This window comes from Symphalangus syndactylus, chromosome 13, assembly GCF_028878055.3.
Source record: "Symphalangus syndactylus isolate Jambi chromosome 13, NHGRI_mSymSyn1-v2.1_pri, whole genome shotgun sequence".
Lineage (NCBI taxonomy): Eukaryota > Metazoa > Chordata > Mammalia > Primates > Hylobatidae > Symphalangus > Symphalangus syndactylus.
In genome coordinates, this window is record NC_072435.2 from 41,081,960 (window position 1) to 41,103,283 (window position 21,324).

The 21,324-nt window shown below is 42.0% G+C and overlaps 1 protein-coding gene and 1 long non-coding RNA gene across 3 annotated transcripts; one reads left to right on the forward strand and one right to left on the reverse strand.

Annotated features, from left to right (window-relative positions):
• Positions 1–6,952: 6,952 nt before the first annotated feature.
• LOC129459183 (olfactory receptor 7A17-like) lies at positions 6,953–7,881 on the forward strand. Its single transcript, XM_055235568.1, is given in 2 exon segments — positions 6,953–7,463; positions 7,466–7,881. Coding segments are annotated over 2 exon segments (927 nt in total).
• A 1,896-nt stretch (positions 7,882–9,777) lies between these two features.
• LOC134732178 (uncharacterized) lies at positions 9,778–17,108 on the reverse strand. 2 transcript variants are annotated; one of them, XR_010115055.1, is made up of 3 exons: positions 16,703–17,108; positions 13,243–13,879; positions 9,778–11,566 (listed from the first exon to the last, which is right to left on the reverse strand). It is a non-coding gene; the product is annotated as an uncharacterized lncRNA (long non-coding RNA). The 2 variants fall into 2 exon arrangements; XR_010115056.1 differs by having other exon boundaries at positions 13,243–13,902.
• Positions 17,109–21,324: the final 4,216 nt, after the last annotated feature.

The window sequence follows — 21,324 nt, forward strand, 5'->3', positions numbered from 1 at the left end:
AAGAAAGAAAGAAAGTAAAGGAAAGAAAAGGATCAGAAAGAATGGAAACCATGAACACGGACCCTAGGTCACCTAAGATCCAATGCAGCCTAGCCCAGAGCAGAGAGAACACTGAGGTTGTTTGCTTGATTAATTGATTCATGTAATCATTTTTAGTGCTAAAAAGAGAAGTGATCAATAAACTCAGCAATGAAGGGTGATTGTTCTCAATTAAGTCACAGTAATGGGAGCCCAGTTAGAAGAGGGAATGGGAGGTTTAAAGTGGTTCCAAAAAAATTAGAACATTTGTCGAAATATCTTTGCAATTAAGTGGAGAAAAGAAAGAAAGAAGGTATTAGCTGTGGAGGGATCTACAATGAAGTGAGGGCATTTTTTTTTTATATTTAAGAGTGGGAATATCTGAGTATCTTTCCACATTGACGAGAAGTCTTCAGACCAATAAACTTCTCCAAATACTACCTGACAACAGAAATTCATGAGGCAAACATTTTTCATTTTTCTTCTCTTATGCTGAGTATTCAAATGAAACTTTAAAAATTATTTCATAGTTAAAAAGTAGTATGCTAACATTTACTTTGTAATTATTTTCTTATTAGTGAGGCTGAATGTATTTGTGTTTGTCAAACATTTATCATTCTGTTGCAAATTCTGTGCAATTTGCTTTTGTATTGTGGGTTTGTAGTGTGTTTGTTTGTTTGTTTGAAACAGAATCTTGCTCTGTTGCCCAGGCTGGAGTGCAGTGGCACGATCTTGGCTCAATGCAACTCCACTTCCTGGGTTCAAGAGATTCTCCTGCCTCAGCGTCCCGAGTAGCAGGGATTACAGGGGCTACCAAGCCTAGCTAAGTGTTGTATTTTTGGTAGAGATCGGGTTTCACCATGCTGGCTGGGCTGGTCTTGAACTCCTGACCTCAAGTGATCTGTCCTCCTCGGCCTCTCAAAGTGCTGGGATTACAGGTGTGAGCCACTGCGCCCAGCCTTGTAGTGTTTTTTATTGCATTTTTTAAAAGATAAAATTTGAGATTTTTTACGAATTTTGACATGTTTCATTTAGTTCTTTTATGTAAGTATGAATGTGTTTTCATGGAATGTGTGAAAGTTTATAAATTTTATGTTGTCAAATCTTCTCATTGGTTATGTTACGCGACCCCACCACTTACCCAAATTTAGCCTTTGGGTCTGGGATTTCCTCACTTTAGTCCCTTTAGCAGTCACCAGAAAGATGTTACAGGAAAGAGGTCCCAATCCAGACCCCAAGAGAGGCATCTTGGATCTCGCGCAAGAAAGAATTCAGGGGAGTCCATAGAGTAAAGTGAAAACAAGTTTATTAAGAAAGTGAAGGAATAAAAGAATGGCTACTCCATAGAGCAGCCCTGAGGGCTGCTGGCTACTTATTTTTATGGTTATTTCTTGGTGATATGCTAAACAGGGGGTGGATTATTCATGCCTCCCCTTTTTAGAACATAGAGGGTAACTTCCTGTCATTGCCATGACATTTGTAAACTGTCATGGCGCTGGTGGGAGTGTAGCAGTGAGGACCACCAGAGGTCGCTCTCTCGCCATCTTGGTTTTGGTGGATTTTGGCGGCTTCTTCACTGCAGGCTGTTTCATCAGCAAGGTCTTTATGACCTGTATCTTGTGCTGACCTCCTATCTCATCCTGTGACTGAGAATGCCTTAACTATCTGGGAATGCAGCCCAGTAGGTCCCAGCCTCATTTTACCCAGCCCCTATTCAAGATAGAGTTGCTCTGGTTCACACGCCTCTGACAGTTATATCATATAACTCTCATTTCTTTACAAAGGTAGAGAGGTCTGCATCGTTTGGCTAAGTAAACTGCCTTTATATACACATGTCCAACTCGTTTTCACACCTCTTTTCTCTTTATTATGCCTTTTGGCTTTTGGGGCTCTATCTGTTTCTAAACATTGCATCACCTTTGGCCATCATTTGAAAATCATTCTTTATCATCTGACGAAAGATCACCTTTATCTCTCAAAAACGTATTTAAATATTTATCTTTATATAGGATCAAATTATTACCTTAGATACTACTTCCTCTCTACATTTTATATTCTTTAATTTCTAGGGCTTGGGTGATTTAATCTTGACTTAGTGACCCATTTTGGTATCATTAAATTATTACTATCTTAGATATTTTTTTTTTTTTTTTTGAGACGGAGTCTCACCGTGTCGCCCAGGCTGGAGTACAAAGGAATGATCACAGCTCACTGCAACCTCCACCTGCCGTGTTCAAACGATTCTCTGGCCCCAGTAGCTGGGACTACAGGCACCTACCACCACGTCCAGCTAATTTTTGTATTTTTAGTAGAGATGGGATTTCTCTATATTGACCAGGCTGGTCTCCAACTCCTGACCTTGTGAGCTACCCGCCTCAGCTTCCCAAAGTGCTGGGATTACAGGCGTGAGCCACTGCACCCCGCCATGTCTTATATCTTTATATAAATTTTATTTCAGATTTTTATTCTTTTTTTTTTGGGGGGGGGGACGGAGTCTCACTCTGTCACCAGGCTGGAGTTCAGTGGCACGATCTCGGCTCACTGCAACCTCCACCTCCCGGGTTCAAGCGATTCTCCTGCCACAGCCTCCTGAGTAGCTGGATCTACGGGTGCGCTCCACTATGCCCAGCTAATTTTTTTTTTTTTTTTTTGAGATGGAGTCTCACTCTGTCGTCCAGGCTAGAGTGCAGTGGCACGATCTCGGCTCACCGCAAACTCCGACTCTCAGGTTCAAGCAATTCTCCTGCCTCAGCCTCTCAAGTAGCTGGGATTACAGGCATGAGTAATTTTTGTATTTTTTTTAGTAGAGATGGGGTTTCACCATGTTGGCCAGCTTGACCTCGTGATCTGCCCGCCTCGGCCTCCCAAAGTGCTGGGATTACAGGAGTGACAGTTTTTTGAAATGATCATTTTTAACCTAATTGCATCTTTACTTACATTCTTTATTCCATAAGAACTAGTTTCTTTTAAACCTTCTTTTCCTATATTATGCACGCATATACATTCATACAGAGTTTATAAAAATGCATGAATAGTATCCTATGCATGTCACAAATATTCTTTATATTTTGGTGTAGCTTTTAACTTGTTTTCTTCTTTATTTTCCCATTATACCAATGTGATAAAAACATTTGGGGATTTTTCATTTTAAAACTGTGATTCTCACTGGACATGATCTTGTCACCCAGGGGACACTGAGCAAGGACATATTTCACTGTCACCCTGAGGTGGGTCAATAGAGAACAGGGAAGTCGATAAACATAGCACAATGCCCAGGACAGACCCCACACAGTAAATAATCCAGCCCAGAATTTCAGTAGTGCTGAGACCGAGAAACTTTAAGTTCATGAATACCTGTATTTAGTCTGATGGCTGTATCCAGGTTGTTTCCGCCATACCTTGTAACACTCTCATTTCTGCGAAATTTGAATCCCCTTTGCTACCTGTTTAAAGTTCCAACTCCACTCAATGTGGCAACTCTTTAAGTTTTTTCCAGGGCTCATTGGTTTGAGAGAGATTTCTTGTTGCTGTCTTAAACTATTACTGGGTGTGAGCAAAGATTCATAGATATGATCGCCATTTTGATTGAGCAATATCTGTTCCTTTTTATATAGATATCAGCATTTCCAACGACTTTTAAAGGTTATCATTTCTTCATTGACTTTTAAGGGAATATTTTTGGTCATAAAAGTTCTAAATTTTATTTAGCTATATATATATGTTTATCTTCCTACTTCTATTTCTTGCCTTAGGATGATTTACCTATGCGAAGATTCTGTATGTAGTTATGTGGATGCTCATCTAATGTATATTGTTTAATTTAAACTATGCAGCCATAAAATGAAATAACTATCCTTAACCTAATAGCATCCTCACTTATATTCTTTTCTCCATAAGATTTTGGTTTCTCATAAACCTTCTCTTTCTGAATGCACACATACACATTCATACAATGTTTACACAAAGGTTGAGTAGTTTGCTATACATAACACATGTGCTTTTTATATTTGACTGTGGGTTTGTTTGTTTTTTTTTTAAAAGCTCGTCTTTCCCTTTCCTTTCTCAGTTGATAACTGGTATGGAAATATTTTGTGATTTTTATGTTAAAAACTGGTTCTCACCCAGGAGTAATTTTGTCCCCCAGGAAACAGTGAGCAATGACTGGTTTGGCTGTCACCCTGGGGAGGGTCAGTAGAAAACAGGGAAGCTGATAAACATCACACAATGCACAGGAAAGACCCCGGCACAATAAACGAGCTGGCCTAGCATTTCCTTTTGTATTTCCTTTTTGGATAGTTGGTTTATATCATTTGCTCATTTTTTTCCATAGGGGTTCTCAACATATCAGTGTCTTGACACAGAAAAGATATCACCATGTTTGATATTTGGTAAATTTCCCTCTGTCTTTTCTGATTTTTGCTGGGCCTCAGGGATATAATGGGAGTTGGAAAGTTTTCAAAACTAAGGAAGCCTTTTCTTCCTTTAGGTCTCTCAGGGACTATGTGAGCTTATTAGATTATTTTTCCCTTCAGATCCAATTGATTCTTCTCTCTCTGTCTCTTGCTTTTTTGTTTGTTTGTTTGTTGTGGTGGTCGTTTTTGAGACACAGTCTCTGTTTGTTGCCTAGGCTGGAGTGCAGTGGCACAATCTCAGCTCACTGCAACCTCCACCTCCTGGGTTCCAGAGATTCTCCTGCCTCAGCCTCCCAGGTAGCTGGGATTACAGGCACCCGCCACTACGCCCAGCTAATTTTTGTATTTTTAGTAGATGGGGTTTCACCATGTTGGCCAGGCTGGTCTCAAGCTCCTGACCTCAGGTGATCCACCCACCTCGGCCTCCCAAAGTGCTAGGATTACAGGGATGAGCCACAAAGGCAGCCACCTCTCTGCTTATTAAGCAGATTTTTATTCTTTAAACATAGGGCAGGAAAAGGCCATCCCAAAGTGGAACCTCGAGGTTACGTATGCATGGGAAGTTTCCAAACTGGAACTTCTAGGTACCATATCTGTATCCTCTTGGGGAAAGATAATTTGATATTAAGAATTTGCCATACATAACCTCGAGGTATCCATTCCTTTCTAATACTGTGAGTGGGATGAGAAGCGTGAGGGAGTAACATGGCCCCAGGAAGCCATGGCTGCATGTGTGGATGCGTTCTCTCTGTGTGTATACGTGTGTGGGTGCACGACTTTAGGGCACCAGAACCAGAACTAGTGCAATTCCTTGGAATTGTTCAAAAGAGCTCAGAACCCAAAGACCCTGAATGATTAAAGAAGAGATGCCACATGAATAATTAAAGAAGAGAATGAGAAGAGGGCTGTCTCACCTGCTATCAGACCATTTCTGAATTCTCCTGGGGAAAGATAATTTGAAACTGACAACTTTCCTGGTATTCATTTCTTTCCAATAGTGTAACTAGGGTGAGAACAGCACAAGAGTAACAGGGCTCCAGGGAGCTACAGTGTGCTGTGTGCACGTAGGCAATGTATGTGTGTGTGTATGTGTGTGCACGTGCACGTGCAAGCACCTTTAGCATAAGAGCAGGTTACGGAGAAAGGGGATTTGGGGTCTATATTCCAAGAGGTAACTCATAATAGAAAAGCCAGAAGTCAAAGACACAGCGGGAAGAAAAGAGGGGATGCGTTACACATACTGAGATACCTTTGCAGGCAAATTAATAAAATGCAAATGCAACAGCATCTGGTCAGAGGGACTCCTTGTATCTTTAAGTTTCAGCAGCTTCAAGGCCCCCTCATCCCACAACATCCTCTGAAACTGTCTCTCATCACTCTCTTCCTGTACATTCTCCTGCCACGCTGGCTTCCTTGTCCACCTTGAACATGTGAAAGAAGCACATTCTGTCAAGTCATTCATTGGTCCTTCCTTCCCCTGGCACAGACTCTGGCAAAGAACATGGTGACTCTCACCCTGTCTTCATTCTGCTCTCTGTTCAATTTTTACCGTGTCTGCTGATCTTGTCTGTACACCTACTAAAAGTAACACATTTTTTCCTTTTTATTCGTAGGACTCCTCACCATCTGACATAGTGTATACGTATTTGTTCCCGTTATTCAATTGTAGGGACTTTGTTTTATAGCACCATTGACTCATTGTCTACACAGTACCTGGAACCTCAGAACACTCACTTTGCAGTCCACAAATGCATGAATGGTTTTTCTCATTAATGATACTGTAGAATACATGCCTTCAGGGAAAGGCTGAGAGAGAGAGAGAGAGCGTGGCATAGGAATTCCTAATCAGAGAAGGCAAGGAGATCTTCTAACAGGGAACCAGATTTCCACACTAAACATAGAAAACAACTTCTTATAGAATGGAGATTACTAGAGGCTGGGAAAATTGGTATGGAGGCTTGAGGTGATGTCAGTCAAGGGATACAAGGTTATAATTAGATGGAATAACTTCAAAATATGTATTTTACAGCATGGTGAATATAGTTAATGATGATATATTGAATTATTGGAAAATGCCAAGAAAATGGATGTTAAGTGTTCTCGACACAAGAATGATGACTATATGAGGTAATACTAATGTTAATTGGCTAATTAACATTAGTTTAGCCAATCCACAATGTAAATATACTTCAACATATGATGTTATACATGATAAATGCATACCATTTTATCTGTCACCATAGAAATAAATAATTTTTAAAAGAAAAATAAGTTCTTGACTCTGGAATATAAATGAGAGAATTTCTGGTACGTTTGTAATGCATCATTACATTGTCATATTCTCTCTCTTTTTGGTAGTCACATTGAAAATTTGCAACCAAGGCTGGGTGCAATGGCTTATGCCTGTAAGGCCAGCACTTTGGGAGACTGAGGTGGGAGGATCGCATGAGCCCAGGAGTTTCAGACCAACATTGGCCACAGAGTGAAAGACCGTCTCTATGTTAAAAAAAAAAAAAAAAAAGATGGAACCAGAGAATGACACAGGGATTTCAGAATTCCTTCTCCTGGGACTATCAGAGGAACCAGAATTGCAGCCCTTCCTCTTTGGGCTGTTCCTGTCCATGTACCTGGTCACCGTGCTTGGGAACCTGCTCATCATCCTGGCCACAATCTCAGACTCCCACCTCCACACCCCCATGTACTTCTTCCTCTCCAAACTGTCCTTTGCAGACATCTGTTTCGTCTCCACTACAGTCCCAAAGATGCTCGTAAACATCCAGACACAGAGCAGAGTCATCATCTATGCAGGCTGCATCACCCAGATGTGCTTTTTCGTACTTTTTGGAGGGTTAGACAGCTTACTCCTGGCTGTGATGGCCTATGACCGGTTTGTGGCCATCTGTCATCCTCTGCACTACACAGTCATCATGAACCCTCGGCTGTGTGGACTCCTGATTCTGGCATCCTGGATGATTACCGCCCTGAATTCCTTGTCACAAAGCTTAATGGTGTTGTGGTTGTCCTTCTGCACAGACTTGAATTCCCTCACTTTCTCTGTGAATTTAGTCGGGTCACCCACCTTGCCTGTTCTGACACCTTTCTTAATGACATGGGGGTGTATTTGGCAGCAGGCCTGCTCGGTGGTGCTCCACCCGCGGGGATCCTTTACCCTTACTCTCAGATCGTTTCCTCCATACGTGCAATCTCATCAGCTCAGGGGAAGTACAAGGCATTTTCCACCTGTGCCTCTCACCTCTCAGTTGTCTCCTTATTTTATGGTACGAGCCTAGGTGTGTACCTTAGTTCTGCTGCAACCCACAACTCACACTCAAGTGCTGTTGCCTCGGTGATGTACACTGTGGTCACCCCCATGCCGAACCCCTTCATCTACAATCTGAGGAATAAAGACATAAAGGGGGCTCTGACACAATTCTTCAGAGGGAAACAATAAAAGAGCTGTTTTCAAGAAGGGCATGTGATGCCAGAGCTCTAAGCCCCTGACGCAGAAACTGGTTTATTAGTCAGATGGTGGAAATAGAAATGATTCCTTCTATTAATTTCATGGATGTTCAAATTCTGTGATCTTACCTGCTTTGTAAAATATATGCATTTTCTTTAAGAAGCTTTCAGCTCTCAGATGGTCAACTGTTTTCTCCTTTGTGATTTTCCTACTTTCCCAAAGTTATTCCCAGACTAAGGTCAGAAACAAGGTAGAGATTCCTGTTGGTCTCATGCAGTGGTGAGTTGCGTTCACACAAGGAACCAAGAATGGCAACTATACAAATTATTAATATAATTTTATTGTGGATGAATAGCTGAGACCCCAGTTTTCTACGTTTGTGTCTGTCATTTCTTTTTCTATCACTGCCTTAACTGCTCCTCCTCACAATGTAAAACTAATGTACTAGGGGGCTGGGCGCGGTGGCTTACGCCTGTAATCCCAGCACTTTGGGAGGCTGAGGCAAGCAGATCATGAGGTCAGAAGATCGAGACCATCCTGGCCAACATGGTGAAACCCGTCTCTACTCAAAATACAAAAATTAGCTGGGCATAGTGGTGGGCACCTGTAATCCCAGCTACTCGGGGGCCTGAGGCAGGAGAATGGCTTGAATCCGGGAGGCAGAGGATGCAGTGAGCCAACATCGCGCCACTGCACTCCAGCCTGGTGACAGAGCAAAATTCTGTCTCAAAACAAACAAACAAAAAACACTTTAATATACTAGTGTGTTTTTAGCCAGTGGTGGCATTTTATCCTCTCCATTAAGATCCTGTTCTCCCGTTATCTCCACGTCCAAATGCCTACTGTATTTCTGATTAAAAACAAAGAAGACTCTGTAATCCCAGCACTTTGGGAGGCTGAGATGGGCAGATCATGAGGTCAAGAGATCAAGACCATCCTGGGCAACATGGTGAAACTCCATCTCTACTAAAAATACAAAAATTACCTGGGCGTGGTGGTGTGTGCCTGTAGTCCCAGCTACTCAGGAGGCTGAGGCAGGAGAATTGCTTGAACCTGGGAGCAGAGGTTGCAGTGAGCCAAGATTGTGCCATTGCACTCCAGCCTGGCAACAGAGCAAGACTCTGAAGAAAAAAAAAAAAACCAAGAAGACAAAAATTGCTTATGAAATCCATGTTCCAAGTGTAGTCTAAACAGACAAATTAGCAAATGTCAACTGACTCCATCTGGACTTAGACTCAGAGGTTGTCTTAACTATGAGAGAGTAAAATTTTTGATCATGCATGGACTTACTCTGGAACATTTGGAGTGTGGAATCTTGATGTCCATGTGTAATGAAGTTTGTTCATCTGAGTGAACGATTTGATGTCATGGTCTATATAATTTTACTGTATCATCTTCATTCTACCTAAAATTTTCCTGTGCTACCTGCAAATACGACTCTTTCCATTGTACTAAGAAATATCTTTCCCTTTAAAAAACTGCAACATAGTTTGGGCGCAGTGGCTTACACCTGTAATCCCAGCACTTTGGGAGGCCAAGGTGGTTGGATCACAAGGTCAGGAGTTCCAGACCAGCCTGGCCAATATGGTGAAATCCCGTCCTTACTAAAAATACAAAAATTAGCTGGGTGTGGTGGCATGCACCTGTAGTCCCAGCTGCTTGGGAGGCTGAGGCAGTAGAATTGCTTAAACCCAGGAGGCGCTGGTTGCAGTGAGCTGAGATCCTGCCACTGCACTCCAGCCTGGGCAACAGAGCTAGACTCCAATACAAAAAAAAAAAAAAAAGCATCATAAACATTAAAGTGCAGATAAGTGAACAATATGTGTGTTTAATTTATCAGCCATTGCCTTATCTCTTTTATACTATAAACTCTCTACAACCCTCATGATCAAAGGAAGACTCACACAAGAGCTTGAATTTCTGCCCAATATTGCTCCTGGAAATACAGACTTGTGTGAATCAAGGTCACAACTCATTTCTCGAAAAACTTGTATGTCCTTTTGAACAGAAGTTTTCAAAAGAAAACATACATGCAGCCAACAATCATATGAAAAAAAAATTAACATCACTAATTAGAGAAATGTAAATGAAACCCACAATGAGATTATCCTCTCACACCAGTCAAAATGGCCATAATTAAAAAGTCAAAAAATAACAGATGCTGGCAAGGTTGTGGAGAAAAATGAGCACTTTTACACTGTTGGTGGGAGTGCAAATTAGTTCAGTCATTGCGGAAGACACTGTGGTGATTCCTCAAAGATCTAAAGACAGAAATACCATTTGGCCCAACAATCCCATTACTAGGTATATACCCAAAGGAATATAAATCCTTCTATTATAAAGACACAAGCATGGATATGTTCATTGCAGCAATATTCACATTTGAAAAGACATGGAATCAATCTAAATGCCAGTGAATGATAGATTGGGTTTTTTAAAATACATATACACCATGGAATACTATGCATCCATAAGAAAGAATGAGATCATGTCCTTTGCAGCATCATGGATGGACCTGGAGGCCATTATCCTTAGCAAACTAACACAGAAGCAGAATACCAAATATCGCAGGTTCTCACTCATATATGGGAGCTAAATCATGAGAACACATGTACACTTAGAAGGGAACAACACACACTGGGGCCTATCGGAGCGTGGAGGCTAAGGGGTGGGAAAGGCTCAGGATAAGCAACTAATGGGTAATAGGCTTAATGTAGGGTCCAGCCCCACAGGGTCGGTGGGTTTTTCTCCCCGTGTGCGGAGATGAGAGATTGCAGAAATAAAGACACAAGACAAAGAGATAAAAGAAAAGACAGCTGGGCCTAGGGGACCACTACCACCAAGAGGCGGAGGCCGCTAGCGGCCCCAAATGTCTGGCTGCACTGTTATTTGTTTGATACAAAGCAAAAGGGGGCAGGGTAAAGAGTGTGAGTCATCTCCATTGATAGGTAAGGTCACGTGGGTCATGTGTCCACTGGACAGGGGGCCCTTCCCTGCCTGGCAGCCAAGGTGGAGAGAGAGAGAGACAGCTTACGCCATTATTTCTGCATATCAGAGACTTTTAGTACTTTCACTAATTTTGCTACTGTTATCGAAAAGGCAGAGCCAGGTATACAGGATGGAACATGAAGGCGGACTAGGAGCGTGACCACTGAAGCACAGCATCACAGGGAGACGGTTAGGCCTCCGGATAACTGCGAGTGGGCCTGACTGATGTCTAGGCTACCGCTAGACCAGACTTCCCAGACGCTGGCGTTACCGCTAGACCAAGGAGCCCTCTGGTGGCCCTGTCCGGGCATAACAGAAGGCTCGCACTCTTGTCTTCTGGTCACTTCTCACTGTGTCCCCTCAGCTCCTATCTCTGTATGGCCTGATTTTTTCTAGGTTATGATTACAGAGCGAGGATTATTATAATATTGGAATAAAGAGAAATTGCTACAAACTAATGATTAATGATATTCATGCATAATCATGTCTATGATCTAGATCTGGTATAACTCTTGATGTTTTATATATTTTATACTGGAGCAGCTCGTGCCGTCGGTCTCTTGCCTCGGCACCTGGGTGGCTTGCTGCCCACATCTCCCCCTCTTTTTATTAACTAGGATCACCATCGCCATCATTGCTTGTCGTTGACTTCGGATTTGTTTTCGGACTCCTTGGAGGCATCTGCAGACTAAAAGGAGAAAACATAAGCATACCAATATTAATAATGCCAGTGACAACAATGATCCTCTGAGGGGCTTGATCTATTTGAAGGGATTAAGATCAGATAATTGTTTAGTCAGGCCTTCAAAAATGTCTGAGCCAGGAACAGTGGATAAATGAGCTTGTGAAGCCTCGAAAATTTGCTCTTTAAGTTGCGAAATATTCGAGGTTAAGTTATCATCCCAGGCTTGTAAATGTCTTGAGACCTTTTCCCAGCTATATTGATCTTTATTATAAGCATAAGGCGTTATGCAATAATCAGAAGTATTCCAATCACACTGTAATTGCATACGGTGTTCCAAGTTCATAACTCTATCTCCCAGCCAGATTACACTTTGGCGGACATCATTAATTTGATTAGCTAATTTTTGATCAATTTGAGCCTGAGAATTCCAAAGTCTGGAGGAGTTTTTTTGCCATGCTTCAACATAGTGAGCGGTTTAACAGAATTGTGGACGGTAACTGCAATTAGTCCTGCAATGACTGCAATAAGAGTAAAAATAAATCTCTTTGTTTTTTTGAGGATACCTTTAAGAACTTCACTGATTATGTGAATAGAGGGGGAAGATTCCCATGGACGATGTAAAGAAACTGGTATCCATACCCCCCTCCCTAGCCCTTACTAAGAGAATACTTGTAGTGGGATTAAAAGTAGCATCAATGCAAGTGAACAGCTTACAGTTATCACATTGTATAGTTTGTGTATTGGGAATGCTAATTATATTTCCAACCAACAGCATGTAAGGGGGTTTGACGCAGCTCCTGATGTGTATCACCTGTTCAGATATGAAGGTGATGTTGAATGTGGGTATTTTGGTATTAGTGTGAAGGAGTTGATAGGTAGTGTTCCATATCCTTATTCCTGTCATAGCTGCAGCTAATTTTCATAGTTGAGGATGTTCTGGGGGTAACAAAGGGATGAATCAATTTTGGCCTAGGAGGAGCAATGCCTGTGTCCATCAATTTAAATGGGTAAGGAGACACCCATTGTCTCAGCCTGTAAGACTGCCATCCATGCTCTATATAATCTAAGGAATAAATAAACTCCGAGCATGAGGTATTTTTGCTGGAGCAATCTTCCCAATAATGCCCCTTTGGAGCCCACTCAATAACAATACCCGTGGCTACAGTTTGGAGCACATCGGCCTTGGGAGCATTACAATTATCCCATAAAATTGAAGTCACTATAAAAGGCCCCTTTGTAGGTTTCTTTGGGCAGTCTGACAGTCCTTTTGTTTTATTACTTTTGGTAGTGAGAGGAGCTCTCCATGCCTCATGTGGAGTAAGTTTGACAGTGAGAAGTTGAAAAGAATTGGTACTGAACACATTATGTACTTGATAAGAATCATGTGTAAAGGACAGTACAGTCCACAGCCAATTCTGGCAAGAATAAGCTAAACAGCCAGGCGTCTTCCCAATGCATAGTGGTGGATATTTATAGCCAATTGACAGATTTAAGTGCATACCTTCTTCTTCCAGTTGAGCTGGAAACCGATCATCATTAGGGACCGGCATGAATGCACTATTATTAGTGTAAACTTCTACTGGGGAGTCCATCCGAGAGACAAACCGAATTAGAGGGGGAAAAGGAACATATGCCCAGTAAGTATAATTTTGAATTGCCCCAACCGGTGGTATACTTACCGCTGCACTGACTACCATAAAGGCAGCCAGAATTATATTACCGGTCGTTTTTGGGATTCCTTTTTCTTTTAAAAAATTTTCTGGGCCGGGCGCGGTGGCTCACGCTTGTAATCCCAGCACTTTGGGAGGCCGAGGCGGGCGGATCACGAGGTCAGGAGATCGAGACCATCCTGGCTAACACAGTGAAACCCCGTCTCTACTAAAAATACAAAAAATTAGCCGGGCGAGGCAGCGGGCGCCTGTAGTCCCAGCAACTCGGAGAGGCTGAGGCAGGAGAATGGCGTGGACCCGGGAGGCGGAGCTTGCAGTGAGCCGAGATTGCGCCACCGCCCTCCAGCCTGGGCGACAGAGCGAGACTCCGTCTAAAAAAAAAAAAAAAAAAAAAAAAAATTCTGTTTGATGCGATAAAACCTTTATATGACCCCATGTAGGTGGAGTTGAACAAGCGGTGTTGTAGGTCACACGGCGAGATTTTTGACTCAATGTGGAGGTCATGAAGTTTATGTGTCAGGCGGCGAAAGTTGCTCTTTGGTTTCCGAGGGGTCTTTGCCTTTTGTTTCCGGGAGCGTTTCATCTTTGGAGTTATGGTGCAATTTTAATTGTCGGGAGGGAACCCACACGGGCTGTAGTCCTTTTCCTGGGGAAACACAAGCAAAACACCTACCCCAAATTATGACCGTGCCTAATTCTCATGTGTTAGTTTTTGCATCCTTACACAGTACCCACATTCCTTTTTGTGGATCAAATTTATTTCCAGTGAAATGTTTTTCTCCCGCTGTAAAAGGTTGATTTCTTGTTAGATTTAAGAAATTTAGTGTGAAAAGAGTCAGATTTAATTGGGCATGAGGAGTAGCAGCATCTCCCTTTGATTTAGTATCCTGTTTTCGAAGTTGATCTTTGAGTGTTTTATTGGCTCGTTCAACGAAGGCCTGTCCTTGAGAGTTATAGGGGATGCCAGTTGTGTGGTTAATTGCCCATGTTTGAGTGAACTTTTTAAAAGCAGCACTAGTGTAGCCGGGGCCGTTATCAATTTTCAGTTTCTCGGGATAGCCCATAACCGAGAAACAGGAAAGCATATGTGGTTTAACATGAGCTGTACTTTCTCCTGTTTGACAAGTGGCCCAAATAAAATGAGAAAAGGTATCAATAGTTACACATATAAAAGAAAGCTTGCCAAAAGCAGGATAATGAGTCACGTCCATTTGCCAGAGAGCATTCTGTGAAAGTCCTCTAGGGTTAACTCCTGAAGAAAGTGGCTATAAAATTAACACCTGACAAGTAGGACAGTGATGTACAATGGTTTTAGCTTGTTTCTATGTAAGGGGGAATTTTTTTCGGAGTCCCGCAGCATTGACATGGGTTAAAGCATGACAATTTTCTGCACCTGTGAAAACGGGAGTAACTAATGTATCAGCTCTGGCATTTGCTGCTGAGAGACTCCTGGGGAGGGGTGTGTGGGCCCGAATGTGAGTAATGTAGAAAGGAGAAGACCTTGCTCTGAGCACAGACTGAAACTTTTGAAAAAGAAAGAACAGGTTATCATCAGGCAGAAATTTGATTAAGGCAGTTTTAATGTTGCGAGCAACATGTACTACGTAGGCTGAGTCAGAGACGATGTTAACTGGTTCAGGAAAATCTTCAAGGACAGTCATAACAGCAAGCAGCTCAGCTCGTTGTGCTGAAATAGCTCCTGTGCTACGAACACGTTCTCTTGGTCCTGTATATGCTGCTCGGCCATTAAAGGAAGCATCAGTGAAAACAGTGACAGCTTCAGGTAATGGGGTGTTTCTAGTAATATTAGGTAAAATCCAAGCAGTGAGTTTAAGGAACTGAAATAATTTTACATTAAGATAGTGATTATCAATTATACCCGGGAAACCTGCCAAATGCACTTGCCAAGCGATGCAAGTAGCAAAAGCCTGTTGAACTTGTAATCAGGTGAGGGGAACAATGATTTTTTTTTGGGGGGGGCTTAATAACCTTGTCTTTTAGCTGCATTCCTAAATAGTGATATGGAGAAGTCTGGATTTTTTGGGGGGCAATAACCGAACCGGCTACTGCAACTGCTTGTTGTACTGCAGAAAAACAAGATATTAATACAGAGCGTGAAGGTGCCATGAGATCAGCCGCCTGCTAAGCAAGATCAACAATGGGCTGTGGGTGATTTTGTGCTGCTGGGGTGGCAGGTACTGGAGGTTGTAAAATTACAGGAAATTGCCAGGCTTTGGGATCCCCGTATTCCCTTGCCTGAGCTATAGCCCTCATAAGAGGAGTGTCATTTTCAGGGATGTATGTAATTTGTTGCTCGTGAGCCACAAGGGTAGACGAGATTATCTGCTGAGCAGGTCTTTCATGGGCCTGAAAACCAGGCTGCCACGGCAACTGCGGACCAGGCTTCAAGGGAGCCTGTGACTCTAACTGAGTCCGATTGGGAGGAAAGAACCAGGCCTCAAGGAAGCCTGTGACTCTAACCGAGTATGATTGGGAGGAAAGGAACCAGGCTTCAAGGAAGCCTGTGAATAACCGAGTCCGATTGGGAGGAAAGGAACCAGGCTTCAAGGGAGCCTGTGACTCTAACTGAGTATGATTGGGAGGAAAGGAACCAGGCCTCAAGCGAGCCTGTGTTGTACCCAAGCGAGTTGAGAAATGCCACACTTTGAGACAAATTAAGAGTCCTTTATTAAGCTGGCGGCCAAAGAGATGGCTAATGCTCAAAATTCTCTTGGCTGCGAGGAAGGGGCTCGATTAACTTTTATACCTAGGTTTAGGAAGGGGAGGGGGGACTCAAATGCAATAATTCTACAGAAGTAAAAACATGCAAAAATCAAAAGAATCAAAATGGTTACAGAATGATAAATAACTTAAAAGACAAATGGTTACAAGAAGAGCAATGGTACCAGGTGCAAGGTTCTAAGTCTTTCATTAAACTTAGATACAGGGTTTATGCCGGACACAAACTCAAGGTTTTATGTTGTTATCTCTTGGAGAAAATTCCTGGGGAACTTCATACATTGTTGGTGTTGGTACCTTATCAGTTAATTGGGCTCCTTTGAAATGCTGAGGATCTGTTTACCCAGGCCAACTCCTCAGGAAAGGGGGTTGTGTGAGGAGCCCCAGTGTCTTGTAAATTAAGGGGTCAATTGGAGTTTGTCCGGCTTTCCTAGCTAGAGAGTCTTATATACATGAGAAGCAAGGCTAGGTGATTTAAAGAGACAAGCAGGACAAAATTTAAAATAACGAGTTGAAGTAAAAACAAGGTTAGGCATTTCACCTGTGACTCTAACCGAGTCCGATCGGGAGGAAAGGAACCAGGCTTCAAGGGAGCCTGTGACTCTAGTGGAGTCGGATTGGGAAGAAAAGAACCAGGCCTCAAGGGAGCCTGTGACTCTACCCGAGTCTGAGTACTCAGTACTGGCTTGTCCCATGGTGTCCCCGGAATACTCTGAGTGCTCTAGCTTACCACCAAGCTTATCGACTGCAGTCCTCAGGAATCTCTCGTGGAACTCCTCCGCTGCATCCCACAGTCAGAGTGCAACTTCACACAGCGAGGGAGAGCCCCCATTGGAGCGCCAGATGTAGGGACCAGCCCCACAGGGTTGGTGGGTTTTTCTCCCCATGTGCAGAGACGAGAGATTGTAGAAATAAAGACACAAGACAAAGAGATAAAAGAAAAGACAGCTGGGCCCGGGGACCACTAACAGCAAGACGTGGAGAGTGGTAGAGGCCCCGAATGTCTGGCTTCGCTGTTATTTATTGTATACAAAGCAAAAGGGGCAGGGTAAAGAGTGTGAGTCATCTCCAATGATAGGTAAGGTCACGTGGGTCACGTATCGACTGGAGAGGGGGCCCTTCCCTGCCTGGCAGCCGAGGCAGAGAGAGAGAGGGAGAGAGAGACAGCTGACGCCATTATTTCTGCATATCAGAGACTTTTAGTACTTTCACTAATTTTGCTGCTGTTATCTACAAGGCAGAGCCAGGTGTACAGGATGGAACATGAAGGCGGACTAGGAGCGTGACCACTGAAGCACAGCATCACAGGGAGACGGTTAGGCCTCCGGATAACTGCAGGTGACTGACTGACATCAGTCAGGCCCTCCACAAGAGGTGGAGGAGTAGAGTCTTCTCTAAACTCCCCGGGGGAAAGGGAGACTCCCTTTCCGGGTCCACTAAGTAGCGGGTGCTTTTCGTTGACGCTAAGGCTACCGCTAGACCAGACTTCCCAGATGCTGGCGTTACTGCTAGACCAAGGAGCCCTCTGGTGGCCCTGTCCGGGCATAACAGAAGGCTCGCACTCTTGTCTTCTGGTCACTTCTCACTGTGTCCCCTCAGCTCCTATCTCTGTATGGCCTGGTTTTTTCTAGGTTGTGATTATAGAGCGAGGATTATTATAATATTGGAATAAAGAGTAATTGCTACAAACTAATTATTACTGATATTCATATATAATCATGTCTATGATCTAGATCTAGTATAACTCTTGTTGTTTTATATGTTTTATTATACTGGAACAGCTCATGCCCTCGGTCTCTTGCCTCAGCACCTGGATGGCTTGCCGCCCACGGCTTAATACCTGGGTGATGAGATAATCTGTACAACGAACCCCCATGACACAAGTTTACCTATATAGCAAACCTGCACATGTACCCCTGAACTTAAAATAAAAGTTAAACTTAAATAAAATATGTGTCCTTTCAGCCTCTTCTGGCTACCTAGAAAAAAAAGTAAACAATAGTCTCATTTAATACAGTTATCCAGCATAAACATGAATATCCAGGTAATCGTGAAGGCTGCCATCAAATATCAGAACTCATGTTAAAAACTAAGAGGCATCAGAATATTCTGAATGTCTTTAGATCTCTTTGCACTGTTTATTGTGTCAGTAAGCTAATGCCACATAACAAACCATCCCATTGGTAAGTGACTTAATTGTCACGCTTTTTTATTACATAGGAATCTATGTTGGGAAAGTTTCTACATTGGAATTAGAACATATGAACTTTGGAGAAGACAATATAGTCACTCCTACAACTCTCCAAATCTAGTAGGTTTTTAAATTTTGAACAGGAAGGACAATTTGGCAGAGGAAGATGAAAAAAAGTGGTAGAATCTCAGAATGCCTCTCCCAACATCTTCATAGACGCTGGATCTCTCCTGACTGCTCACATTCTTTCAGACAAGGCACATCACATGTCCAAGCTCAGCATCAACCACTGTAGGGATATACACACTTCCCAACTGAGGTATTACCAAAACCCAGAGCCAAAGGTGTGGAAGTACAATTCTCCTAAAGACAATTGAGGAGTTAACCAATACGTGAAAATTAAATGTATCTACTGGCATGCGAAATGGATATGCAGGCATTTCATACTTATGTTGACAATAGTTGTTGATGAATAATGTGCTATTAGTTTCAACAAGGAAAAGTGTTCTATGAAGAGTTATAAGAGGTCCTTTAAGAGTTTTCTACAAGAGTTGAAGGAGCACTTTGGGAGGCCGAGGTGGGCAGATCATTTGAGGTCTGGAGTTCGAGACCAGCCTGACCAACATGGAGAAACCCCGTCTCTACTAAAAATACAAAATTAGCCAGGCATGGTGGCACATGCTTGTAATCTCAGCTACTAGGGAGGCTGAGACAGGAGAATCGCTTGAACCTGGGAGGTGGAAGTTATGGTGAGCCGAGATTGCATCATTGCACTCTAGCCTGGGCAACAAGAGCAAAACTCTGTCAAAAAAAAAAAAAAAAAAAAAAGGAGTTGAAGGAGTAATTTGATGAACCAGGAGACATAGAATACCTGCTTTCCACTGAGCAACTGGTTTGTGCAAGGTAATCTCCAATGAGCTTCAAAATATTACTTACTTCTCACAGAAACTCCATAAAGAAGATAGAATTTCTAAAGATTTCACTTCCTGTCATGAGAAAAGCACATAAGAGGCACATGCAATCTTGATTTATGCCAAATTGACCTGCCAAGTTCAACATTTGACTACCTGAAGTCAGACATGAGGTGTGTAGTAAGATTCCTGCTGGAGAAGACCTCAAAGTACTAATATCTGACTCTAACACTGGACCACAGCCTTGATCCTCAAAGAGTGAACCACCCAACTGGTCAGGGAGCATCAACATCAACAGGGAAAATGCTACACATGTGGAATATCTGGACCTGTCCTAGAGGCCCCATGTCAGAATCTACATTTGAACGAGATCCCTAATTGAATCACACACACACATTGAGGTTGGGCATATTCTGGACAAAATAGACTTTCAACCTCCCCAGTGTTAACATTTTTGCTGCGTAATTTTTGTGCTGTGGGCTGTCCTGGGCATTGTAGGATGTTGAGCAGCATCCCTGGATTATTTTTCATAATCACATGAAAAAAAATCATGTGATAGGTCGAATTAGGAATACCCAAGAGTTTTTAATCTCAATTATTTCCTTTCAGCTGAGGCTGAGTAGACAGTGTTTGTTGGTTTATTAATTATTGCAAATTTTGAAGGTTGTTTGCTTTTATGTCCGAGAGTCTGAGTGCTTTTATTCTTTTGATTACATTGTTTCAGATAAAGAAGAAGAGATTTTCACCAACTTTGCAGAATAATAATAGTTCATTGTTTATGTATGTATAGATTATATCTCGACGGAATATGTGAAAGTTTATAAATTTCCTCTGGTCTAATCTCTCAGCTTGTCATATTGTGTACCCACCCTCTCCAATTTTTCTTAACTTAGAAAATTCTCCTGCATCTTTAATAGAAATAAATCGCCTTTCATATGTATTGCCATCTTATTTCACATCCTTTTTTTTTGATCATTACCTTTTTGCCTTTTGTGATGAGTTTTTTTTAATTGAATGGAATTTTAAATTTTATTTTGATGGACCAATAGCAACTGTATATATATATATATATGTGTATATATACATACATATATATGTGTATATCTATATATATGTGTATATATATATAGTAAGGAATCTTACTACACGCATACATAAAAAGGAATATATATATTCTTTTTTTAAGACAGAATCTTGCTCTGTCACCCAGGCTAGAGTGCAGTGGCACGATCTCAGCTCACTGCAACCTCCACCTTCTGGGTTCAAGAAATTCTTATGTCTCAGTCTCCCAAGTAGCTGGGACTACAGGCATATGCCACCATGCCTGGTTAATTTTTGTATTTTTAATAGAGACGGGGTTTCACCATATTGATCAGGGTGGTCTTGAACTCCTGACCTCAGGTGATCCACCTCCTTCAGCCTCCCAAAGTCCTGGGATACAGGCATGAGCCATTGTGCCTGGCCTACTGTATATATTTATGAAGTACAATATGATGTTACGATATGTATATAAATTGTGGAATGGTTAAATTGAGCTAATTAACCTATCCATCTCCCCACATATTTATAATTTGTTTGTGGGAAGAACATTTAAAATTTAACATTTTAATAATTTTGGAATATATAATACATTATTCTCAATAATAGTTGCCGTGCTGTGCAATTCATCACTAGAAATGATTCCTCTTGTCCAACTGAAACTGTATACTCTTTGACGAATACTTCCCTTTTCTCCATCCACCCTACCCGCACCCCAAGCCTCTAGTAATGTCCATTCTACTCTATACTTCAATGAGTTTGAATATTTATATTGCGTGTGCATGCGAGAGCACAGACTTATTTTTTTTCAATATTAATCATCTTCTGCCATTCTATGGAACATGTTCTTTTGCACTCTACCTAAGATTGGGTGCAATCTAAGATTATACTGAACCTAAGCTCTTTTTCATGAGCATATTTAAATCCATTTATGTTCATAAAAGGTACACTTGTACACTTGTAACTTTAAATACTGCTTCCTTTATGGCTTCTAAAAAAGCATATTAACATGTTCTTTTCTTTGCAAGTCTTTGACAGTTCAATATTGAATTTATCATCCATGTTGATGTCAATAAATTATTATTGTATATATTTACTTTTTTTTTTTTTTTTTTTTGAGATGGAGTTTCACTCTTGTTGCCCAGGCTGGAGTTCAATGGCGTGATCTCGGCTCACTAAAACCTCTGCTTCCAGGTTCAGGCGATTCTCCTG